At 44.4% G+C, this 23,257-nt stretch overlaps 1 protein-coding gene across 1 annotated transcript in view; it reads left to right on the top strand.

The window, feature by feature from the left end:
• The first annotated feature begins 5,221 nt into the window (after window positions 1-5,221).
• MYO10 (myosin X) overlaps window positions 5,222-23,257 on the top strand; it is a 165,775-nt gene continuing 147,739 nt past the window's right edge. Inside the window, exon 1 of the mRNA XM_075140837.1 lies at window positions 5,222-5,350. Coding sequence (XP_074996938.1) covers window positions 5,222-5,350 — 129 coding nt within the window. The remainder of the gene's footprint in view (window positions 5,351-23,257) is intronic.

Here is a 23,257-nt window from a genome sequence, read left to right as displayed (position 1 = left end):
TTTATGTTAATTTGTGGTTGCTGCATGCAGACTTTGATCTTTCTTAAGAACTCTTACGCCCTTTCAACATGTTGATATTACTTTAAAAGATCAGTAAATACAGCACCTTGACTTTAATCTGCATCCAGAGTCCCACCCATAAGTATAAACATTTTCCTTTCCTCACACCTGAGCATATGTAAATTGCATATAGGGAGCGTAAGACACAATAGCAGAAATGCACTGGGCCTGACCCAGCTACCACAGAAAAATGTCTGTTGAAGGCACTGGATTGAGCCTCTAGCTGGGTAATTTAATTTGTGCGAGGCAGACATCCTGCAGCTGCTCCTTACGAAAATATTTGCTGACTTATCTGAGAGAATTATTGTTCTCGTTAAAATAAGTTGTAGTGCGTGGAAGAAAGAGGAAGCTGGATGAAAGGCACAGGTAAAAAGCCTGGTCTGCTCTGCTGTTGTTTGTCAGTGATCTAAGTCCGCTGATATAATTATGTTTTGGGAGGAAAGCTGGTAGGTGAGAAAGGTATATGCTGGCACTTCAGAGGGGTCGATCCTCAGCGTTACCAAGAAGCCCCAGTTCACTGCACTGGAGGCAGGAGTGTCTTCAATCTGGCTGTTGCAGAAAAATATTGTACAACTAAAAGGTGTTATAGAAAAAAAAAAAACCTGCATTACTATTTCTCCCATATTTTTCCATAGCTAGATGCTGCTTGCCCTCAGTATAGGGCGATGCTCACTGGAACAAACGGAGGCAGCTGGGTAAGATACTACCGGGGTGCAGGAACGCGCGCGTTGCAGAGGAGGCGCTCCTGTTGGGACTTGCCATGTCAAATGTGATGGGGGATAACGCCAGGCTCCTGCCGATCTGCTGACACTGCCTCGTCTGAGATTTAACAGCTTTTTGACTTCTGAATCTTGCTGCCCAGTGTCCTTCCTTTACTGTTTCTTGGTATTCTTGGTATTCTTAGCTTTTATTCTTACAGGACAACAAGTGGTTGTACCTGTCTCCGGAGGAGCCTTAATTTCCATCCCTGTCCCAGTTTTTTAACTCAGCCAGTTAAAAAAAAGTTGTAAAGAATTAGGCTAGAAGAGTTGGCCCCAGAACTTAGTCCCGAAAATGCTTTTCTTGCTGGAAGGTATTAAAGTAATGACCAAGTTGCATTCTAAATACAGAGGAGAAGTATTTTCCGAGACTTTTAAAAACTATTTCAGGCTGTTGATTGATCTGTGCTACCTTTTGGTGTTTGAAGGAAGGTTGTTGGTGGAACTCTCTCATTATTTATATAGTCATATTTTCATATATAAAGTGTTAAAACCTGTAAAAATACCGGAGATCCATACTTGGAATTAAAAGTATGGATGTGTGCAATAGAGTCATTTGGCTGTGTTGCTCAAAACAGCCTGAAAAAATCGTTCCCATGTTTTATCAACAGCTAGGGTGCTTGTAAGGGAGCAGTCTTCTTGTGGTAGCTGAGGTCAGGCTGCTTTTTTCCACTGAGAATGCATCCCTGCTAAAAGGGGATGTATGCCGTGGGGAAGGAGAAGAGTCATCTCACGATGAGAAGGAACACAAGGGAATTTTGCACAAAAAAGGCAGGAGAGGGAAGCTCAAACTTCCTCTTCAGCATCTGAAGTTCCCAAGCAGTGCTTACCAGGGCAGCAGGGGAAGTGGATGCAGAAGTCAAGTTCATTTTCCCCCTCTTATGTGGGGAGTCACTTTGTGCAATGTATAGGGTGTGTTGCACTGAACCGTGGTCACTGTCCTTGTCACAGAAGTGTGGCAGTTGCTGGCCCAGCTGAAGTCAGAGAGTGGTTGAGGTTGGGGGGGCACTTCTGGAGGTCATCTTGTCCAAACCTGCCCTCTGAGGTGGTGCTCAGCTCCTGGGGAGCTTGCAGCAGAGTGTGCATAGCGGTGGCTGCAGGGATTGACTGCATTTAGTTGCTGCTAAGCTTAAAAAAGAAAGGATTTTTTTTTTCCACCCTTAATTTCCACACCTGGAAGAGAAGGAGGGAGAACAGCTCTGTCTCCTGCCTTCTGTCTAGCATGTCGGGGTAGATGATGTTGAAGGAGAGGGTATTAAAAGCATGATCATCATCATGGAGGTCCTAGTGATGTTTCTCTCCTGTTGCACAGAGGTTTATTGGGAACTGTGGGGTACTCTCCTGTGAGGCACAGCAGATACTCTGTGTCCAGCATGCTTTTATTCATAGCAGTACTGCCGGTACCTCGAGTTCAGAATGGTTTCCTTCATTTCTGCTTTCCACAGTTGAACATATTTCCTTGTGTGCCCTATTTTAAGGCAGGGCTCCCAGCATGTGTCCTAAAGGAGCAAGTGTTGAACCTCCCTCTGTGGGAAGGCTATGGGGCAAAAATTAATTCTGAGGCTTTGAATGTAGCTTCAGGGGGCTGTCAGAGGTGGTATCTGCCGAGCCTGGAAGCTCTTGTTTCAGATACGCAGCTTGCGGCAAACTTTTCCTTGGTGTTCCTGTGCTGCGGCATTTGGAAGATCGCTGCCTCCCAGTGCGGAGTCGTTCATGGAGACCTTTGAGAGGTTCGGCATCCGCTGTAACTGGATGACCTTGGCACTGCCAAGTTTCTGCTCTTAAAGTGAAAATCTGGTGATGCTAATAAATTTTGGCATCGATACGCATGGGTGCTGGCTGTGCTGCGCAGCATAGCTTACGCGTTTAGGACAGTCTCGGAGGTTTCCCGATTTATGTTAAAAGCATTTTACTCATAGCACAAGTATGGGTTTTTATGTTCCAGCTTGTGATATTGATGTAGCTTACACAAGCAAAACTGCATTTCAGACCAGTGGGGCAAAACCATCATCCCATAAGCGATGGCATAAAGGTTGCATTTCTGGAGAACTTCTGAGAGCCCAAGTCATGCCAAGAAGGAACGGTGCCTCTTTTGGCTGTTGACATTGGCTGCGTTTTCCGAAGTTTCTGAGCTGAGACTACTTCTCGTATTTAGGTATTTTAAAAGCTGATGGTTGTTTTGTCAACAGTTATTTTTAGGTTAATTAGACACCATTATGTTTTGAGTGGAAAACATTTCAAGGGGACTCAGGACTACCTTACTGAGTTGGAAAGGAAAGAAAGTTTCTGCAGGTTTGTTTCTGTAGGTCGGGAAATCGCATTCAGCTCATCGGTAGCACGTCATCGTAACTGCCTACCACACGTACTTCACATGTGCCTTTCATAACATAGATTTGTGCAACTGAAGCATAGTCGTCGTCACTGGGCTGGAGCCTAGCAGCCCTGCTGGCACCACAAATATTGTAAAATGGCACAAGAATTCTCTTAAAGCTGCAAAACACGTAACTACTGAAATTAGCAATAGAGGCTCTACGTTGTGCAGGGTCTGCTCGTGGTTTTTGAGGTATGTTCAGTCAGACTCCAGCTACAGGAGAGCTGTGAAACCCCCACTGTTACAAAAGTCTTGGCTGCTTCTGAGTTTGGGCTTTTTTTTTTTTTTTACCTTCTGGTGACACCTCACTGAAATGGTTACTTTCTTTTTTCCCCTCTCTTTTCCCTAATTGTATGTTTGTGTCAGCACTTTGTGTGTAAGCTATTTCACTGCAACCGGACTTTCTTCTTTATATGTATTTTCATTTGCTGAGCCCTGTGTATGGGTGATACTGAAGGTTGTGAACCTTTCTGGCTCTTTTTTGGTTTTGGAGGTGTCGCGGAGCCTGCTGCCCAGTAAAAGGGAATTGTGTTTGAAAGCATGGCCAGCCCCAACTTATTTTTGAAGCCGAGTGGCACGGGCTTTTATCAGAAACGCTCCACAATTTTTTCTGTGATTCTGTGAGGGCAGGAGAGGACCACTTTGCAGGAGAGAGGGACGCAGAAAGGAAGGGGAGCTTGAGCTTTCTGTGTCGTCTGGAGAGTTTAGTGCTCTGGTCCCCAAGTAACCTGAGAAACCCTGCAACCTTTCAGCGCTCTTGTCACCCCAGTGTGCTGCAGAAGATGGAAGGCAAAGTTTGGGGCCCCTCATGAATAATTATGCTGCAAGTTGGCTTGGTTGTACCACGTTGCGCTTCCTCTGTAGTGATTTTAGCTGAATCTTGGGCTTTGGCTTGGTAAGACCAATATAGTCTCATGAATCTGGTTTTTGGCTTTAGAGGATAGCTCAAGGAAAATTGGTAGGTCCTTGGCTCCGTGTGGGGGTGCATACGTGTGTGGGGGTGCATACGTGTGTGGGGGTGCATACGTGTGTATTTATACAGTGTCACTGTGTTCGCAGAGAACAAATCCAGACCTAACCCCCTAGCAAGTGCCTGCTGCTTTTTTTTTTTTTCCTTTTAATATGGGGAGTGAATATTGATGTAACTTCGGGGAAAAAAAAAAAAATTCTAGCAAGAGAAATGTCTTTTTGCGTCTCGTGGGTGGGTGCAGCCGCAGTGGAAGGTGCTGCGGCCTCCTGCGAGGGGCGGGAGCAGCAGCCGCACCCCTTGCAGGCTCTGCCGCAGGCCAGCAGCACCACGCGCGCCGTTCCCCGCAGTTCTGGAGGGAAGCATGTCCTCTGGGTAGTTTGATCTCTCCAACCTTTTTAGGCCGCAGGGCCAGTATTTTTCCGTAGTGATTCACAGTCCCCAGCCGTGGTCTGAGCCAGGAACGTAGTTTTGGGTGGAGCCCCGGTAGAAGGGCAGGAGGTAAAAAGTCACTGTGAATTAAGACTTTTGCTGAGGGGGGAAGAAAAGAATTGCCAGCCTTAAGTCACTAATTGTGGCTACCTTACAAGTTTTGGGATGTGACCTCAGAACTTGCTAGATTGATTATGACTTTAGGCTTGTATGAGAGGGTCATGGCTTAGGCGTTCCCATTTCTCTTGATCTTCCTGTTATTTATCATTATGTGACATTTTAAACCACTAGTGAGACATGAAGGAGGATGCTTGCTGTTGGGGCAACAATTATAGGCAAAGTGCTGTTGTTCAGGTATTATTGGTACAGATTTTGCATGGCATGTTTTTTCGGGTTTTTTTGGTTTGTTTGTTTTTGTTTTTTTAAACTTATTTTTGGATTTTCTAAAATGTCCTATGTATGTCTGAAATTTGAGCATTATCCATTGGTCATATTTACTGTAATGCAACTTGGTTTTGGACAACCCCCTGATTAAGAAAGGTTAAGTGGATTATCCTTTCGGTTAGAAGTTCATTAAGTAGCTCAAACATTCCATTTTTTTAAAGACAGGACTTTTCGAAGTTGAGATGCAGAATGGGAACTGATATTAACTATCCTCCAGATCTGCCTTGTGAAGTAAACTATATCCATGCTGAAGAAGAAGTTACCGCTTTGTTACATGGAAAATATGAGCGTTACATTGGAAAAAGTATACTGGGAAAGGTTTGTTAGGACAGAAGGAATGAGTAAAGATTACTAGTATTTCTAAACGTACCTGTAAGAAGTAGGGGGATGTTGGGGAAGAATGTACCGTCCACTCCTAGACTCATTTCTGCAATGTCAGTGATCAAGACTCTCATCTCGGGTAGGTCCAGGTATTGTTTATAGCCTGTTCTTGCTGTCCTCCGCCAGACAGCCAGCGTCCAGCCGGGCCAGGGGTGTCTGGCGGCTGCTCTGCGGGGTGTCGTTCCGAGGGCATTGTGACTGGCCAGATCCTTTCCCACTGCAAACCAGTGACTGACTGGGGAAGGCTGCTGAGTTGTTTCAGCTGTAAACGCGTCACTCTCCTGTGCTTGTTTTCCTGATAAATGTAAATACTCGCTCTCTGTTTAGGTGCTGTTTTCCTTTGTGGCCAAGTGACTGTTTTTCAGTCTAGCCTGTAAAAGCCTTTTTATTTGGCAGAAAATTTAGAGTGGTTTTTTTTTCATTGAAATCTCAAACATGAGTGATGTTGGACGAACTTGATAATATATGTTTTGCCTTGTTGAATACCTTACTAGGAACAGATGTGATTTTGGTCCAGATTTGAAACATGGCAGGAATTGGTATGTGTTTTGTTTTACTGATCAGAGTTAACATTTCCATTTTGCATAAACTCTTCCATAGAGGGGTTTAACACACAGTTTCTGTATGAGATCTTGTAACATTTCCTAGTGAGCAATTGTGCTTAGTTATTTTTTACTAAGAAGAAGCGAGCACGGTCAGTAACTGGGGGGAAAAAAACCAAAACAACAAAGAGCACTGTAGCACTTTTAAGGCTTTGAGGAAAACTTTACCATTTTGTATGGAAGTAAGTCTTCAAAAGTGAAAGGTACTGGTCACTTGTATGGTTTTCTGAACTTGCAGTGAAAATTCAGATCCAATACATCTTAAGCTGGATTTCTTACGTGTCTCAGTGGCCCTGCCGGCAGTGGGTAAATATAAGCACGTTGGAGCAGAGCCTAAATGTGGGAGTCGGTATAATACCTTTTATTCCTTCTAGGATTAGTGGCATGCTGAAGGAAAACATCCTGGAAGACAGGCTTTATCAATCTCCTGTACCATTCAGTAGCCGCCAGACTTCAGAGTTGAATAGGGTTCCCGTACTTGTATGTTAATACATTTTATCAAATATTTAAATTGCTTCAGTGGGGTATTCCACCTGGTTTATGGTATCAGACTTTCTTTTCTTTGAAAGAATGTAATCTTCATCTTGTGGCGAGCCTCGCCACAAGATTTTTGAGTGAATATTAAGCAAAGGTGAATACTGAAGAAATCAATATTCTCTTTAACCCATCTCTTAGATGGGTTAAATCTTTCTGTGAAATTATTTGGGTTTTGGTTTTGTTTTGTTCCAAATGAGGGCAAGAGGAAGGAAGAGAGGGGAGCTGAGCAGCAGCCTTCAGGAGCCAAGCTGTGCCATCACACGTGATCCTGGCTGGTGGCACGCACGGGGTGAACGGCCGCGTTGGAGGACTCGGGAAATAAAAGGCTAAGTGCACTTTGATGTGTTAGTGTTGCCTCTTCCTATATGTTCTCAGGAAACTATTCATAATCCTTTATTATAGGCCAGTCATATGAGAGTGTGTTAATACGAGACTGTCTTTGTTTTGTTTTGGAGAATGCCCTTGCGGGAGATGCCGTGAGGACACCTTAGCAGAGCAAAATGTTTGGTTCTTGCTTTTTCCCCTGGGGGCATAGCTACATTCCCACCCTGAGCAAGTTTACCCAAGGGCTTTTTCTCATGCACGTCTGCCTCTGTACTGGAGTAGTTGTTAAAAGTACTGAGGGTTTTTTGCGTTGTTTTTTATGTTCTTTGCTACTTGACGTGGTTACGGCGGCAGAATGGCGCCCTGCTGCCCAAGCCTGCCGGCACGGCCTCAAAGTCAGGGTTGATTTTGGTGCCTGTAGCATAACCTTGGGTAGAGACCTGAGGCTAAAGGGGCTGATGAGCACTAGCTGCCATTAACTCCAGCTGGAACTACGAAGCTGAGTATTTCTGAAAGTTGTCATCAGAGTTAACACCCCAACCCCCCTCTTTCTCCCCCTTTCTCTTACAAACCTTCAAAAGGCTTTGGAAAACTCGTTTCGATGAACTTTGCAGCATCTGGAGAAAACATTTCTGTAGCTCTTGAAATGATGCTGGGTTGTGAAGGTGGTGCGACTGGCAAAGTCTTGCATGGCTTTGACGTTGTGCACTGCGTGCGTATATTGTCCTTCTTCCCAACCTTCTAGCAGAAGTGCAGGGTTTCGCTGGAAAGATTCTCACGCCTCCCCTTTGCATTCAGCCAAGCTAGCCCTGGTTTTGGAGACAGGAGATAAGAGAAGTTTATTCCTTGTTTTGAAAAAGTATTGATGTTTACAGTGTTGACGGAAACGGATTATTTGGTCCTCTTTTAGTTGCTGTTGTTTAGCGTGCCATTAAAATGTTTATTCAGATGAAGTTAAATATATTTGTTAAGAGAATGGGATTGTTTTTCTTATGAAGTTGTTTATCCTGAGGAAAAGTCAAATCCCTTTGTTTAATGTACCCGCCTGGTTTACAGAAGCAGTGGAGATCATTTCTATTTGACCATTTTAGTGGGTCAAAACCCAACTCTGTATCTTGGTTCGAGTATATTTTTATGTGCTTCAGAAAGGAGCCAAGTTGGCAGGACGCTGGAGTTCACGTCAGGACAAGGAGTAGATGCCGATTCTGTAGGTCAGACTTCTTGCTTTGTTGATTGTCTCCTTGGATCTCTTCCCCTTATTAAATATAGACTGCGGTTTTGTGATTAGGGTTTATCTCCTCATTACAGCTTGCTGGTGATGGGTACGATGGATAGGTTTGGTTGGTGTGTGCAATCAGTTAGTATATTCCCTAGAAGAAGATGAGGGCGGCGTTTCCAGCAGGGCTTTGAAGGGCGGCATGTCCTGCTGCCGGTCAGACCGTGTACCAGGAGGAGTGTCCGATGGAGAGAGCTCTTTGTTGTTGAAACTTCCAGAGCTGGATTCTGCCGTGTGATACTTCATAAGCTATTTCAAGGAATAAACGAAACGCAGCAAATCTGAGCTGGAAAATATAATTTGCACAGCAGCCCCTTTTTCCCCCCCTGCAGTTACATTTCTAATACTTTGCGGGCCAAATCAGAGAAGTTTTAACAGATGGCAGCTGGGATTTTGGCATACAGTTGCACAGCGCTTGCAGCAGAAGGGCGATTCTCTGTTTTGTGTTAGTTTTGAGAGTCTCTACTCCCAATGTCTGTGTTTCTTTTGCACCGTTTCTGCCATCATTTTGCTTTAGTGATTCAGTACCTTAAATGCCTACCGCCTTGGTACAATAGTAAACTCCCTGGGTTTTTTGTACAGAAGCCCATGAATAAACATAATTGCAATGTAATGAAATATTTGTGTTAAACTTTTACTGTATAGTTACACCTTTGTCAGTAGGGTGCCTTCGTCCCATGCAGTTAAGGTGGAGATGCCATCAGTAGCTGGTGGAGGACCGAAGGTGGTACCCAAATCTGTGCATTTTCTTATGAGCGTCCAGTGGTCCTTTGTCGGCGGCTTGTTCTTAGCTGTCCTTACTGAGCACAAAGGGAAAACATTGAGTCGTGGGATCCTTTTCCTTCAGATAGTGATTCAGTATTTACTGTGTCCAGGTGCTTCTGGAGTTGGGCAAATACAGGCTGTAATCCTGAATTTTGGTTTCTTGAACTTGTGTGCTGCTTACAGAAACACTCCTTTATATTGCTTGCAAATATTCGATTTGAAAAGTGTACAGTCGCTTTATGCAGTCAGAGAGGCCACAAAAGCTTTGCTGTTTTCCTGGGATTTTTGTTTTTTCGGCTGGAAGGCATCAGAGTTTTTGCTAGGCAGCATGGGGAGTGTGCTCCCATGGGGAGTGTGCTCCCAGAGTACAGGGATGTGCTTACCGCTCCACACGTAGACGGGAGTCGTCTCTCGTTAGGAAAGAAGAGTGGGTGCATGTTAATCAGTGGCTAAATTGAAGGGGCAAGAAGGGCTCCAGGCGGCAAAGGTCCGGACACCTGCAGCGGCAGATCATGGGTCACGCCGCTGCGGGGATCGCCCGAGGCGCTCCTGGGGAGGCGGAGGAGAGGTGCTGGCGTCAGGCTCTGCGCAGGGGCAGATGCTTTAGCAGGACAGCGTCTCAAAGGGGTCTCCTTGTTGGACGGGACCACGCTACCTGATAGCTACTGCTTTAAAATGCATAAATTAAGCTTTTTTTTTGGCTTTGCAATTCCTATCAAAGTTGGAGAATAATCATCTGTTGTTGTCCTGAGGCCAGCTGGAGTTTTCCTAGCTGTAGGTTTTGAGTGTATTTTTTCTGGTTCGGTCTTTGGTATTATAAATGCCAACATTTTGGAAAGTCTTGCTTTTTAGAGTTGTCTTTTTAATTTTTTTTTTTTTTTTTTTTTTTGCGGTATTGAGCAATGACGTCCTTCTGGATAGTTTCACAGAAGTCTATTGGAGAAATCTGGGGTTATTCTTGAGAAAGCTGCAGTAATGCATGTCCTAAAAAATAGGACTTTGTCATTTGTTAGTACTGCTCCGTTGGTGGCAATATTATTGTAGTAAAAATTGCCCTTTTTAGTTTTATTGACACAGAAATTCCTACTTTTTGTTGTCATGTGATCATCTTTTCCCCTGATTTTGTTCCAGACGCTGTACCAGAGTAACTAGTAATCAGCGAGTGGCTCTTTCTCTCCAAAAGAGCAGTCGTGGTGCTACCACTTGGTCTTCGGGAAACAGCTGGATTTTTACCAGATCTTTGTAATTGTTAGAAGAGGGAGAAATTTCAAGAGATCTCTGTCACATGGCGAGAGCTTCACCCGAGACTGCCGGAGGCAGCCTGTGCTTGGGACCATTGGGAAGTCCACTTTTTACATCTTCACCCGTGGAAGGGTCTGAGACCACCTGGACGCTAGGATGTGCTCCTTGTATGCGCTTTAAAAAAGAAAAGGCTGTGTCAGTAAGGTCAAAGCTATGGCTGTATAAGCGGCTGCTTCTTTTGCGAGTGTGTATATTTAGCTTGCTGATACTTTATTGTACTCCAGCTGCAGTGCTGTCTGCTGTTGCTTCCTTTCCCTATTACCAGCAAAGAGGAGAGGGATGGAGGGAAATAATACCTTGTACTCTTTGCTGGTGCAGATCTAAATATGGTATTTATGCCTTCTTTTTATATTAACCTGTTGTTCCTTGCTAATGCTGATGTGACCTAACATTCTTGTATATTGCACATGCTTTTTTCCATTTCTTAAATTTAAGTAAATGATTTGGTGCAGCAGGGGGAATGTCTGCATAGGAGGAAACATATGACAATGAGTTGCTTCAGGATTACTTAAAAGCAAAAAATCTGCTTCCTCTTCCTGACTTTTGTGATTGGACTTAACTGAAACAGTAAAAAAATAATTGCTGTTTGTTTATTTTTCAATGACCTGGGAATTTCATTGACAGCTTAGAAGCCATACTGAGCAGAACTGACAAAAACGTCTGAATAGCTGAAAGCTTAAATTCCCTGCTGGAAAGGTGGTTTGTTGAGGAGAAAAAATAAGGTCAGAAGAGGTAATCATTAGTGGCTATAAATAAAGAGTTACTCATTTAGGCTCTCAGATGGATAAAAGAGAGGGGTTGTTCCAGTTTTTCATCTTCACCGTGTGGTAAAAAGTAAGGTATGTCACGCCCTGCCATTTTTTAGATGGCTTTAAAAATAGCTGCACTTGTGCTGTTTTCTGCTCAAAGAAAGGTCTTCAAGTATACTTGCATAAATGGCAAAAGCTGTTTGGCCCCAGTCTGAGATAAGTACATGAATTTATGAACCATTTCACTTTTAATAAGTTGTGTTCCCTGCAGGGCAGCGTCTCTATTCTGTCAGTACATTTATGGTTTTGATAAAACGCTGAATTTTGTTCTAAACCAGTATCTGTAATTGTGTGAGCAATATGGAAGCAGCGTAGGGGAGTAGCTAATGTGTACCTAGTGCATCAGGAGGTCTTGCCTTTCGGAAAATAAAACCTGGTTTGCAACCTCGTGAAGGAGCAGGCTGACTTTCTTCCCTGGGGACAGCTGCTGTGGCGGTGAGGAGGATGCCCCGGGGCAGCCTGGAGCAGCAACGCGGAGAGACTCCCCCGGGGACCCTGGAAGAGCCCTGAAGACCCTGGGCTCTCTGTGGAGTTTGGGAGCGGCTTCGGAGGGGAGGCAGGTTTTCCTAGCCTCCAGGTGTTGGGATTAACCTTTTCCAGAGGGGCACCTTGTGCAGTCTGTGTCGTTGGGTTTCTTGGTACTGTGGAAGTGCTGATCCCACAAACTACATTTTTAGTTTAAAGTCTTTGTTTAAAGCAGCAGCTACCTTTTACACTTAGCTGTGTGTTTTGGCCTAATTAAGTGAGGAACTTGGGGGCTCGCATGAATAACTAAGTAATAATTCACCTCTCTTTGACTTCACTGGTGCAGAACTGGAAGGTTCATCTTCAAACCTAGATTTCTTCTGCCTTGGCGTTGACTGACCAAGCATTGACACTTGTCGTGTCCTCTTTCCCCTTCAACACCAAGCGTGTTTGTGGACGTGTTGCACTTCTCAGGCTCCTTTGGAAAGTAATAATAGAGATGCAATGCTCTTGGGCTTATCCTGAGTCAGAAGTTGTTTGGTTTTGAGTGTCCTACTGGTTGCAGCTCCATACAGTGCATTTTGCAGAGCGGCTCTCCGGCAGCAGAGAGGGCTGTTACAAAGGTCTCTTCAGAGCCACGGGCAGTAGAGGTGAGCAGACCCTTCCCCATCGTGAGCTTTGCTTTTCTTATCAGCAGGCGTTGGCAGTTTCCAAACAAGCGGCTGCGATAGTGGCTTCTGGCTGGGCAGGAGGGAGAAATTGTTGACGAAGGAAAGGCGTGCGGGTAGGTAGGTTTAAAGGCGCAGGAGAGTTCTGGGGTTTCAGTGACCTATAGCTAAGCAATGCGATCATGGCTAAAGATAATGAACCCAAAACAAGCAGTGAGAGAAAGTATTGAGGCTTGGGTTTCTAAAATTCGGTGCCTTGACTTGCATAATATTGGGGTGTGTAATTTTTTCCATGGATTTTTCCCTGATGTTGCTCTACTTAAAATAAGTAAAAAGATCTTGATTCAGCAAGGTTGGTAATCCCAGGATGAATATGGGACAGAGTTCCACCTGAATTAGAGAAGAGTTGTAATGTATTTAAAATTAAGCATGTTCTGAAATACCTTGTGGTTTTGGCCTCTAGCTGGGTACAAGTCGCTTGGCTTCCTGCACATCACAGCCCAAGCTTGCCACGGGACAGTTAATGAGCATCGGTAGGGAAAGATGTCCCTGACCATGGCAGCGGGGGTTGAACTAGGTGATCTTTAAAGGTCCCTTCCAACCCAAACCAGTCTGATTCTGTGAACGCTGTCCTGTTGGGACTCAGGAAACCCCCAAAACTCCACGTAACAGCAACCAGTCAAAACGCCTAAAATCCAGCAGGTAACTACTGCTGATCTTGGTACAAATTAAGTAGTAGTGACCGTGGTTCAAGCACAGCTTCCGCAAAGCTACTCTCGCACGTCCTGAAGCGCACACTGAAGTGCCCTTCCACATCGCCGCTGTGACTCCCACGCGGGTGGCAGAGGGTGGAGCAGCCCCGCGCATCGCCTGCTGCATCGTCCCCTTCTGCCCAGCAGTGCTGCTGCGGCCGCTGCAGCCTCGTCCCTACCGCCGGGGACGAGGGCAGGCATCTCTGCCACAATCGGGTCTCTGTGCTCGCCGCACAGATGCGGCTTTGTTAACAAATGGCTTGTCTAACTTGCTACCGTTTTTTAATCCGTCTCGGGATCATTGTTACATTGATTTGAACATTGACTGTAGAGCTGCTTTTATTGCAGACGTGTTCCTGGAAAGCTAGAAATGAGGGTTTTTTCCTAATTCCTTTTTTTTTTTTTTTTTAAATAAATGAAGCCATCAAGCCATCTCCTGACCGATGCAGTGCATGGCATTTGTTGAGGGAAGAACATCTACCACTGGTGACTTCTGTAGTGGAGATGGTCAGAATTGACTCTGAAGATGCGGAATAGATTTTTTTGCCTTTTAGGAAGCTGTCATTAAGAGACGATTGGCTTTGGAAGAGTGCAAGTGTTGCTAACGTACTAGCCCACAGAAGGCTGAGTCTCAATGATGCTTCCTTTAATTTAGCAGAAAGGAAGCGGAGCAGCGTATGAAGTAGGAGTAGAGGAGAGGGTGTCTTGTAGTTTCTAACTCTGCTGAAGAAATTGAATTGCATTAGGACTGGATGGAGGTCATTACATGCCAACCTGTGTCCTTCAGGCACCAGATGGTATCATGAGAGCTACTGTTAGGAGAAAAAAAAGTCTCAAGTTGGAGGCATGATGTGTAGAAAACAGACTTAAAGAAGAACTGGACATTGTTCTCTCCTCGAACGAGCAGGAAGAAGCCGCGTATGACACTATACATTATTGTAGTAACTGAGTTTTACAGGGCAAGCAGTGTTCCACACCCGTGGCACAGCGCCATCCGTGTTATTCACGCAACTCCCTGGGGAACGGCGGGCGTGGATGTGTGTGCACTTGGCGTGATTCATGACCAGCCCGTGCTCGCTCTTGAATATTCGAGAATCGACTTGCTGGGAAAAAGTTCTGCTGAAAGCTTCTTTTCGCAACAGAAGGACCATTGAATGTAATCACATCTTTTATTTCTGTAAATGTGTCCATAAATTATTTTTAGACAAAAAATAAAGGGATACAGTTTCATCTGAGGGGGAGACTTGTACAGCATATTGGGGTAAAAAAAAAAACCCAAACAAACTTCTTGCAAGTTGGCTGAAGTTGTGTATTACCTCTGGAAGTTGGGTATGTTTGAGATGGGTCTTAACGTGATCTGGAGGAATTAAAATGAAGCATATGTCGCTGCGTACTCCTAGCTACAGGCCTAGATTTTGTAGTTGTCTCCTGGACAAATGGGATCTTGCTTATGTGAATATGAGGTGGGGATTTAACTCCTAGGAGAAGAAAACATCGTGAAAGCACGTGCGTATCTGAAAATATACACAGACATTCTGATGGTCACATTTGTGTATAAGCAAACATGCTCGTGGCTATCTGAAGATGAAAGGGAACTGAAAACGTGACCAAAACAACGTTGTATAGGTGCGCTCTTCAAAAGATCTCGGTGCGGTGATAAACACGCTGCCAGAGTTTAGCTGTGCTCATCGTATGCGTGAGCAGCTAGAATTATGATGAAATGTAGTCACTTCTTCAAAACAAAGACAAGTTGATACTTGAAACAACAGGGAAATTGTAGGAAGGCTGGCCCATGAGCAAGAGGGAAGGTGATGTCATGTGAACACTGTCGTGGGATTTGGATGATTTAAACTGCATCGCTGCATGTGCCAAAGACTTCCAGCTCTCAACAAGTAATTCAATCTGCTTTTGCCTTGGTTCTCTAGTTGCAAAATACTACAGGATTTTCCATTTCCAACGTCTTTCTCCCTTTTTCCGGTTAGAGAGGTGTAGCACATAAGGCTCTTGCCCTCCACGCGTCCTTGCGCCGATGCAAATAAAACCAGATCTACCGCCCGTGCTAAGCAAGGGGCCAAGTTCTGGGTGACTTCCCTGGGGAAGGAGCAGGCACATAGTCCTTGTGGTTTGCGATATTTTCCGCTGCACACATGAAAGTGGTGTGGAGCTCCTAGGACTCAAAATTCATTTCCTTACAGGTGAGGAAATCTCTGTTCCTCCCTGCAGAATGAAGTATTTTATATGCTGCGTAGGGGGTTCAAGGTAGTATGTGCAGTAAGCAGAAAGTTATTGTTCCATTTTGAGATTATTTAGGACTTCTTTGAAAAGAAAATTGGTTCTATTTAAGGCCAAGTCTTTTTGACCAGCCAAGTCAAAGCTTGGAGGAAGCTAATACAGAGCTGGCAGCAGAGGAACACGTTGCTACTGCAACATTTATTTGCAGTAAAGCACAAGTGGCTTTTCATGATTCCTACTGTCCTAGAGTTAAGGAGCACTGCAGGGGCATCAGCTTCAGCAGAACTGTTGTGTGGGGTTGGGTTTTCTGGTAATGATGAGAAAGATGCTTTTCAGAAGTTCTGCTGCTCTGAGATTAATGATAACAGGCTGTTTTTTTTATTTTTGAAGAGTAAAAATACCATTTTGGCTAAAGCAGTCCAAATAATTGGTAACATGCTTAAAAACAGTCAAGTTTTTTGAAATGACACTTCTGAGGGTAATTCGGTAGTAATAGGTACCCCTCCAGGTGACCAAGTTTGAGCATTTTTCCCAAAGGAGGTCTGGGCTGAAGAAGCACTCATTCATTTTTGGGTGTGCTGAAATCAGCTGGAATCAAGCACGTGCCCTTTCTGACTGAGGAGGCTTTCCTGAATCCTCTTCTGTTCTACAGTAATTTGCCAATAATGCATCTCTTTGCACAATTCCATACTTCAGCATTTGTAGAAAAGTTGTTTTTTCAACAGTGTTTAGGTCATTTAATTTTACCTAAGAGTTATTAAAAAAAAACCCACCACCCAAAACCAATAAATAGCTGTTTTGTTGACTCACAGTGGAGTAATATGAGGAGTGACTTTATTACTAGTATGAAAAGTAGTAAAAGGTACTCGCTGTGTTTGGGCAGAGGAAGACATTTATATTTGTTTTAGACTTGCGTTCTTTAGTGCCATAAAAATCTGATTATGACTAAGTAAGATTAAATATGTTTTAATAGCACTATGTCAAGCAGTCATGGAAAATTCCCAGTCTGAGCTTGTGCAGGCATTTGAATACTATGGAGTCCGTATACTTCGGATTGGGGTTTTTTTTCTGTTTTTAGGGTTCTTTTTTTATTATTTAAGAAAAAGCACGTCTCTGGGCAGGGAAGAATCAGTAATACTGCATTTTGAGTGCTACGCTTGCATTTTAATTTAAGCACCCTGCTAATTTGACTTGAACTTACTGTGCAGTCACCTTCTTTATAAATAATTTAAAGCAACGTCCTTGTGATGGAAAGCCTATAAAGTCCTCCCAGGTTTCACAGACTGGGGAACTGCAGCGCGCTGTGGGAAGTAGATGTTTATGGAATTGTCTGGGCTGACGTTGACAAAAGAGTTGGTTGACTTAATTCATTGCCAAGTAAAATAAATTGCCACGTAAAGGTTTGTGCTCCTGAGTAGACATAGTTTCAGAGGTAGCTAAGGGAAGAGTCATGGTTCCCTGGGCTTTAGGGTCAACAGGGGTTGCTTGTGAAGGCTTGCTGTCCGGTGAGTTGACTCGTAGCTTCCAGCACACCCTTTGGGTGGCAGGGTGAGGGGGGAGCTGGGAAGTGCAGAGCAGGGATGTGTAAACCCACTGGAGCAGTTTCCCTACAGGAGGAAAGCATGCTTTTGTCAGACTTAACGTGGCTGCATGGTCTGTATGTGTTGTCTATCTGGTGCCTAATAGAGATACACGTTAGTCTATGGGTAGCCTAAGGTATTGGATAGTGTGTTTTGAAATACGACGACTTCTTGAAGACGAGATGGCCAGAATGGAAAGAGCTCCTGGGCATGCTCTTGCTGGCAGCACCATCCCCTGCCTGTTGGCACATCCCCAGCTCTCCCCAAAGATACCCGTGCTTCACACGCAAATACATTTCACACCCCCTAGGTCTCCGCCATCATTTCATTGCTTTCACCAGCCTTAAAGTCTGCTGGGTTTCACTTTTGAATATCTCTGTCTTATAGCAGCTGTGTTCTTGCCGGGTCTTTCCCTGCATCAGTCTCTCTAATCCGGGGAAGCACAGCTCTCCACAGCTGGCGCTCGTGGGCGCTGCCAGGCTGGGGGAGATGTGGCTGCTGGTCACAGCTGGCAGGTCTCTGCGTGAGGGAAACGGGATCTCCTTCTTGGATTTAGACCAAAAAAGTTGAGTTTAGCGTCTCGGCCCGAGTAGGTCACGTTGGTAGTAAAGAGTGCGGTCTGATTTCAGACCTGATCCTGGAGAAGTGGGGGGGAGAAAATCTCCCCCTCTGCTGTGGGGATGCTCCGCCTCTTGCTTGAGCTAATCCCCTTGGCTAGTGGGAAGAGCTTGGGTGCAAGGGGTTCCCACCTTGATACATGAATGGTGCACCTCTGGGAGATTACAACGTATAGTCAAAATCGCTTTGGTTTTGACCAAGGAGAAGGTCCTTTGCCGGCTGAGAGGCATGCAGCTGTTCAACCCTGGTTTTATTATGCTTTTGCATACTGGACGTGGTAAACTAGAAGAGAGTCTCAGCCCAGATGCACTTCCTTGTACTCCTCGTTTATCTCTGGGATAAATGCCCGTTTTGTCAGGTGTTAATGCTTTAAATCACTTCTGTTTGGTTAAGCTCTTCTAATTGCTTTGTGGTTTAGTTTCGGATTAAATCTTCTATCAACCTGCAGTACAGTAAAACACGCATGCATGCAAAAAAAAAAAATTACCGAAGCAACTGCTCTGTGTTTCTGTTTTTTATGCTCCTGCCACAAGTACTAGACTGAGGTAGTAATTTTTCCTTTTAACAATTACCAGCTCATGTAAACATGCATTGAAGAAGGGGAAAAAAAAAAAAAATTGGCGCCAGAATGATGCAGGAAATGTTCATCCCTGTCATGAAAACAAGGACGCAGAATGGGAACGCGTCAAATCTCTAGGTGTGCCTGCAAGTGAGGAAACGTGCCGCACCTTTTTGTTGAAAGGTGGAGTGCAGATTTTAAGCTTCTTTGGAAAGATGCTACAAGCCATGAGGAAAGGTGCGTTGTTGTACATCCAAGGAATCTGTGAGCTGCTTTGTATGACCTCCCTTGGGGATTTGTCTATAGATACAAGATGGGAAGCAGTATGAAATTACAGGGTTCAGTCCAGCGTATGGCATGAAAGTATCTGTGACAGGAGAAGAGAAGGTTTGCAGATATAAATACCTGCTCCGTTTCTGGGTTTTCTACTAAACGTGTTCCCTTCTGGCAATTTAGTGGTGAATAAACTTAAAAGGTGTCAATTTTTATTACATGTAATATATATGAAAAAATACCAATAAAAGAAAAAAATGCCTCGCCATAATGACTCAAGTGACTCGCCCTGTAGATGCTTCATTTTATAGTTGCACAAGTACAGAAAAAATCAAAACAGATATCCTAGTAAGAATAGCATTACTGGAAGGAAATGTATCTGGTCAGGGAGAAGAAGGGGACTAAGCGAAAGTCTGAGAACAGGAGATTGCTTTTCCGAAGGTTGTGACCTTGAGGGGCTGAATATAATGAATGCAGTGTTTGAGGCCGCCTTTTTACCTTGCAACTGCTGCATACCATTGGTATTCATCAGCAGTGATGGGGCTCTGCAGCGGGAAGCCTTGCAAAGCATCACCTTGTCTCTGAGAGAAGTTTAAACCCAATGAAGTGCAAAACTGTTCAAAGCGCATGCAGGAAACGCTGCCTTTTACCTGAACTTCATGGCTTTCTAACTTTACCTAAAATACAAGCTTGTTGCTAAATTTGCCTTTGTTGCTAAATTTGCCTTTGCTATAGATCCCAAACTCTCTTTTCTATGAAGTTGCACCTTCTGTATGTGTTACAGTGGTGTAAAACACCACTGGTGCAGCCTGCTTTGGTGTCACATAGCCTCTGGGAAAGCGGAGCTTAGCCCTGATCGACAGCCTTCTGCTCGCACCGTCCCACAGCTGAGAGAGAGACTGGGCTGGGATTACATTTCTCTTCCACTACTGCCACCTAATTTTGCTTGTCCCCTGTGTCAGGGAAGTGAATTAGGTGTTTTCAAATGCCCGTTGCAATTGATTTTTGTTTAGAAAAATTTGATCACAGGTTTGAGAAGTAACTCATGAGCAGCTATTTCACATTTACCGACACTTTGGTGTTTGTTTCGGGGTTTGTAGATTAGATCGTATTTATGAGCTATTTACAAACTGAATGAATTTGGAATTGAATAATAAATTATTTAAGGTTATAGCTTTTTATCCTTCACAGTTTGATACATTCTCTTCATATTTCATTTTACACTGAAATACGACAGTGATCAAATCTTCTGTGTTTTACATCTCAGTTCATGGCTGAGTGTTAAAATTTGCTGGGAGTCTTTCTTGAGTTTCTGACCTGGGAAGGAGGAGAAGGTAATCACTGGAGAAGGAGGAGATGGGAAGAGCTGACAGCCAGTCCTCCTGCCTGTTCCAGACCAAAGGGAAGTGTCCACCAAAGTCTCGGGGGGTGGTTCCTCCCAGGCATCCCGGACTATCTATGGGTGTAGGTAGGACAAACAAAAAGAGGACTTAGGAAATGGAATAAAGGACACCGCTTCAGGGTTGTAGGCAGGTGCAGTAATTTCACAGGGTCCTCTTAGTATCATTTTTTCAACTGCTGTGAATGCAAATTAATTCTAAAATAAATGTAAGGTGGAATAAACTCTTCTTTTTTTCTCCTATCTGTGTAGACCTGTGGGCCTCTTTACAGGTCTGCTAGGGAGTCTTAACTGAAGGTCACCCTTCAACTCTTTTCTCGCCTCCCCCCCCACTTCTGAAAATAGAGGATATCTATTTAAATGGTGTATACCCTGACTACTCTTTTCTTTTGGTGCTTACTTCTGTCCCATTGGTAGAAGCTCCCATAACTCTCCAGCAAATACGCTTGCCCCTTTCTGTGTAGAACTGTAACACCTGCTACTTAGTGGGTTGAGAGTGCTTTAATATGCTGTTAGGATTTAATTAAAACACTGTTGCCTGCTTGCTTTTGTTTTTTAAGACATGCATTTCATTGCTGTATGCAAGGCAGTGAGCTGCAGGAAGTCGGAGGGCAAAAGGCATCAGATATCATGCGCCGTAAAAAGTGCAAACGTCCTTCTGAGTTACAAAATCTTTCCCTTCTTTGGGGGTATTGTCTGGACTGCAGGCCCTCCCTGCTCTGAGCGCTACCGAGATGCCCGCAGTGGGGCTGGCCACGCGTGTGCTGCGTGAGGAGCTAGGCTGAGCTCAGCCGATGCTCGCCGGGTGCAGCAGCGTCTCTCTGCATCCCCTGCGTGCCCTGCCAGCCTTTCTGCCGCAGGTGCATGGGAATAAGCCAGTGCTCTGCCCTTTAATGATAAAGCATGCCATTACATTTTGCTTAATTGGTTGTGTTTTCATCAGGTGATCTCCAGACGGGCAATTTGGAGTTGCTCGGTGATTATTGTGGTTTGCAGCGTACAAATTAGTGTGGGAAGCTGCTAATGCTAGCCTTGCAACTTACGACTTTAGTGGCAGGATCAGCTTTTTCTGCGCTCACCTGAAGCGTGAAAGGTAAGGAGGGAGAGCACAGGCGGGTGCCGTGCTGCCCGCCATTCATCGGGACGTCCGTGTGTTGCTCTGGCAAAGGGTCATCCCATCTTCCAGACCTGCTTGTAAAAGCGAGGCACCACAGGTGGACTTTGGACGTAGGGGGGTGTGCTTCCCCAAGGCAAGTTGCTCACATCCTGGATTTTTAGGATTAATTAATTTTTATTTAATTAATTTTTAAGAATGGTTAGGTCCTGGGTATGTAGTACTGGTTCCCCACCACCTCAAGTTGTTTTGTAACCCACGCTGGACTCGTTCTGTGTGATGCTGCAGGTCTGATAACGTCTGCCCGAGCTTCCCAAATCGGCCTCGGCGCTGCTGCTACCGAGTTGCTGCCGGCCAGAAAACCGCATTTTCTTGGCTAGGTGTAGACACGGCACGTGTTTATTCTTCATCGAGCTTCTCTGGGCTCCCGGTCCCGCCTTTGAGCTGCGGCGTGCTGCCTTGCGCCCGCCCCGAGGGGCTGCTGGGCTGCGGGGCCGTCTCGGCTGTTGGAGCTGGTGTGGCGAAGAGGTGCTTCTCCTGGGCTCGGGACGTTGCCCCTGGTTCATAACGGGGCGTATGAACAGGGTTGAGTGGGCACTGTTGGTGAAAGCGGCTGGGTGAACCACTGCGGCTCCTGGAGTGGAGGACCCGAGCTCTGCCTGCTAAGCTTGGTGCAGCCCAAACCCGTCAACTGCTCGTGGTCAAAGCGTAACTGGGATTTGTTCCTCAGCGTGGGGTCAGACCGGCCAGCCGGGCCTTCAGGAAGGCAAGGCTGAAATGGTTGTTGGAAGTGCTACTGAGCAGGTCCACAGCACATCCTCATTTACCAACTGTCCAGTGTTCTTCATCTGTTCCTCCTGGTTTCTGTATTCCGTCAGGTATTAACCATATATGTCCTCATTCTACAGATCTTTAGCCATATGCAGGGTCCTGTTGACATCTGTAGGACATGGTAGTTGGGCAAAGTTAGGAAAGGGTTCTGGTGTTTGTAGGGCAAACCCCATGTAGCTTGCCAAATGGGATTGATTAAAGAAACCCAACAAACAACAAAAAAAACCCAAGAAAACCTTGAAGCATGAACTAGTAATGTAAAGAAGTAATTCAGTGCAATTACATACTTTAAATACTTGTGTTCCTGCGGTGAAATAGAGATATGTAGTGATCGTATTGTGAAAGTGAAGCTGCAAAGAGAAATGAAGCCTACTGAATAATCTATTGTAAATTCAATGTGAGGGGATCAGTACAACTTAGGAAAAGAAGTTACGACCTGGTATTTAAAATTCTCCTATTTTCAATAACTAATGTTTCTGTTAGTGAAATAAATGAACGAAAGAACTGGGGTGACTGGTCCGTTATTCTCTTTTCTCTCTCCTTTTCACACTTACTTTCTTAGCCTTGGAATACAGTCTTGCTAATTCTCACGGCACTGAAGTGTGAACTGTGTCTCTCCAAAATCCTGAGCTTTAATTTCAAGAAAATGTGAAGCTTGGAAGAAGATGGGAGAAAAAAAGGAAAAAAACCCCACTTATAAAGAATGTGAGCTGGGTGGGTCGGTTTGTTTTTGTCTTAAGGCTCTGATCTTATAGCTGTTTTCTGCAACAATTAAGGCTGGAAATATTTTCCCTTCTTGCCCATCCCTGCTCTAACGCAGGAAAATGATTCATGTGTAAACTGATATTTTTGAGTTGCAGGAAGACATAAACAAAACAAAAAAATCTCTCTAATATTGTCAGACCTGTAAAAGGATCATGAAAATTGACAATATGGAAGCAAGAGCTAAAGTGGAACCTTTTGTACTTTGATGCCAGTAACTTGCAAAGTGAAAGCTGTGATATTCTTGGGAGTAGTTTTTAAGTATGCTTGTTGCCTTGCACAGTCTGCTGCTTAATATGGGTTTTCTTTTTCACACAAGAATCCCACTTGACTAAAGGTAAGTTTTCCTCGAATTAGCTGCTTGTTTGGCATGAGAGGGGAAAGAGAAAAAAAAAAAAAAAGAAAAAGACAACACTGAGCTTCCTAGAAACCAGGAACAGTCCTTGCCTTGCTAAATTCAATTCCTCCTGCATGCTTTCAGGTGCAACACTGGCATTTTTATCGATGATGCTTCTTGACGCAAGAAGGCTTTGATAAATACTACCAGAATAAAATCAGATGGCTGGCAAAGAGCAGCCAATGGTAGAAAATGTATCTTGATCAGAAATTTCATCTGCTTTGCAAATTCAAATCAGGCTGAACCAGTATAATGTTCCTCTAGACAAGGCATATCCATGCTTGTGTAGCACAACTAGTATCTGTGGAAAAACTAGTACTATATAGTTGTTCCATACTAGATTTTCTTCTAAAACGTCAATGTCCAGGTACGTGTAGAACAATGTTAAGAACTGAACAGTTCCTTGACTGATGAGCCTAATAGATCCATGTCTCATGAAAACAAGTGGTAAATGCCTCTCTTCAGGACCCATGTGTCAAAGGAATGTTTTTGGGTTTTTTTCACTTAATCAGCTTTAAAGTACTGAAATAAAAGATGTTCCTCCTAAACAAAACATTTTGAAATTAGACTGAACATACA

The sequence above is a fragment of the Calonectris borealis genome, chromosome 2 (assembly GCF_964195595.1).
Source record: "Calonectris borealis chromosome 2, bCalBor7.hap1.2, whole genome shotgun sequence".
In the NCBI taxonomy this organism is placed as follows: Eukaryota; Metazoa; Chordata; class Aves; order Procellariiformes; family Procellariidae; genus Calonectris; species Calonectris borealis.
Note: the sequence above shows the minus strand (reverse complement) of the source record. Positions and strands in the feature narration are given on the sequence as shown.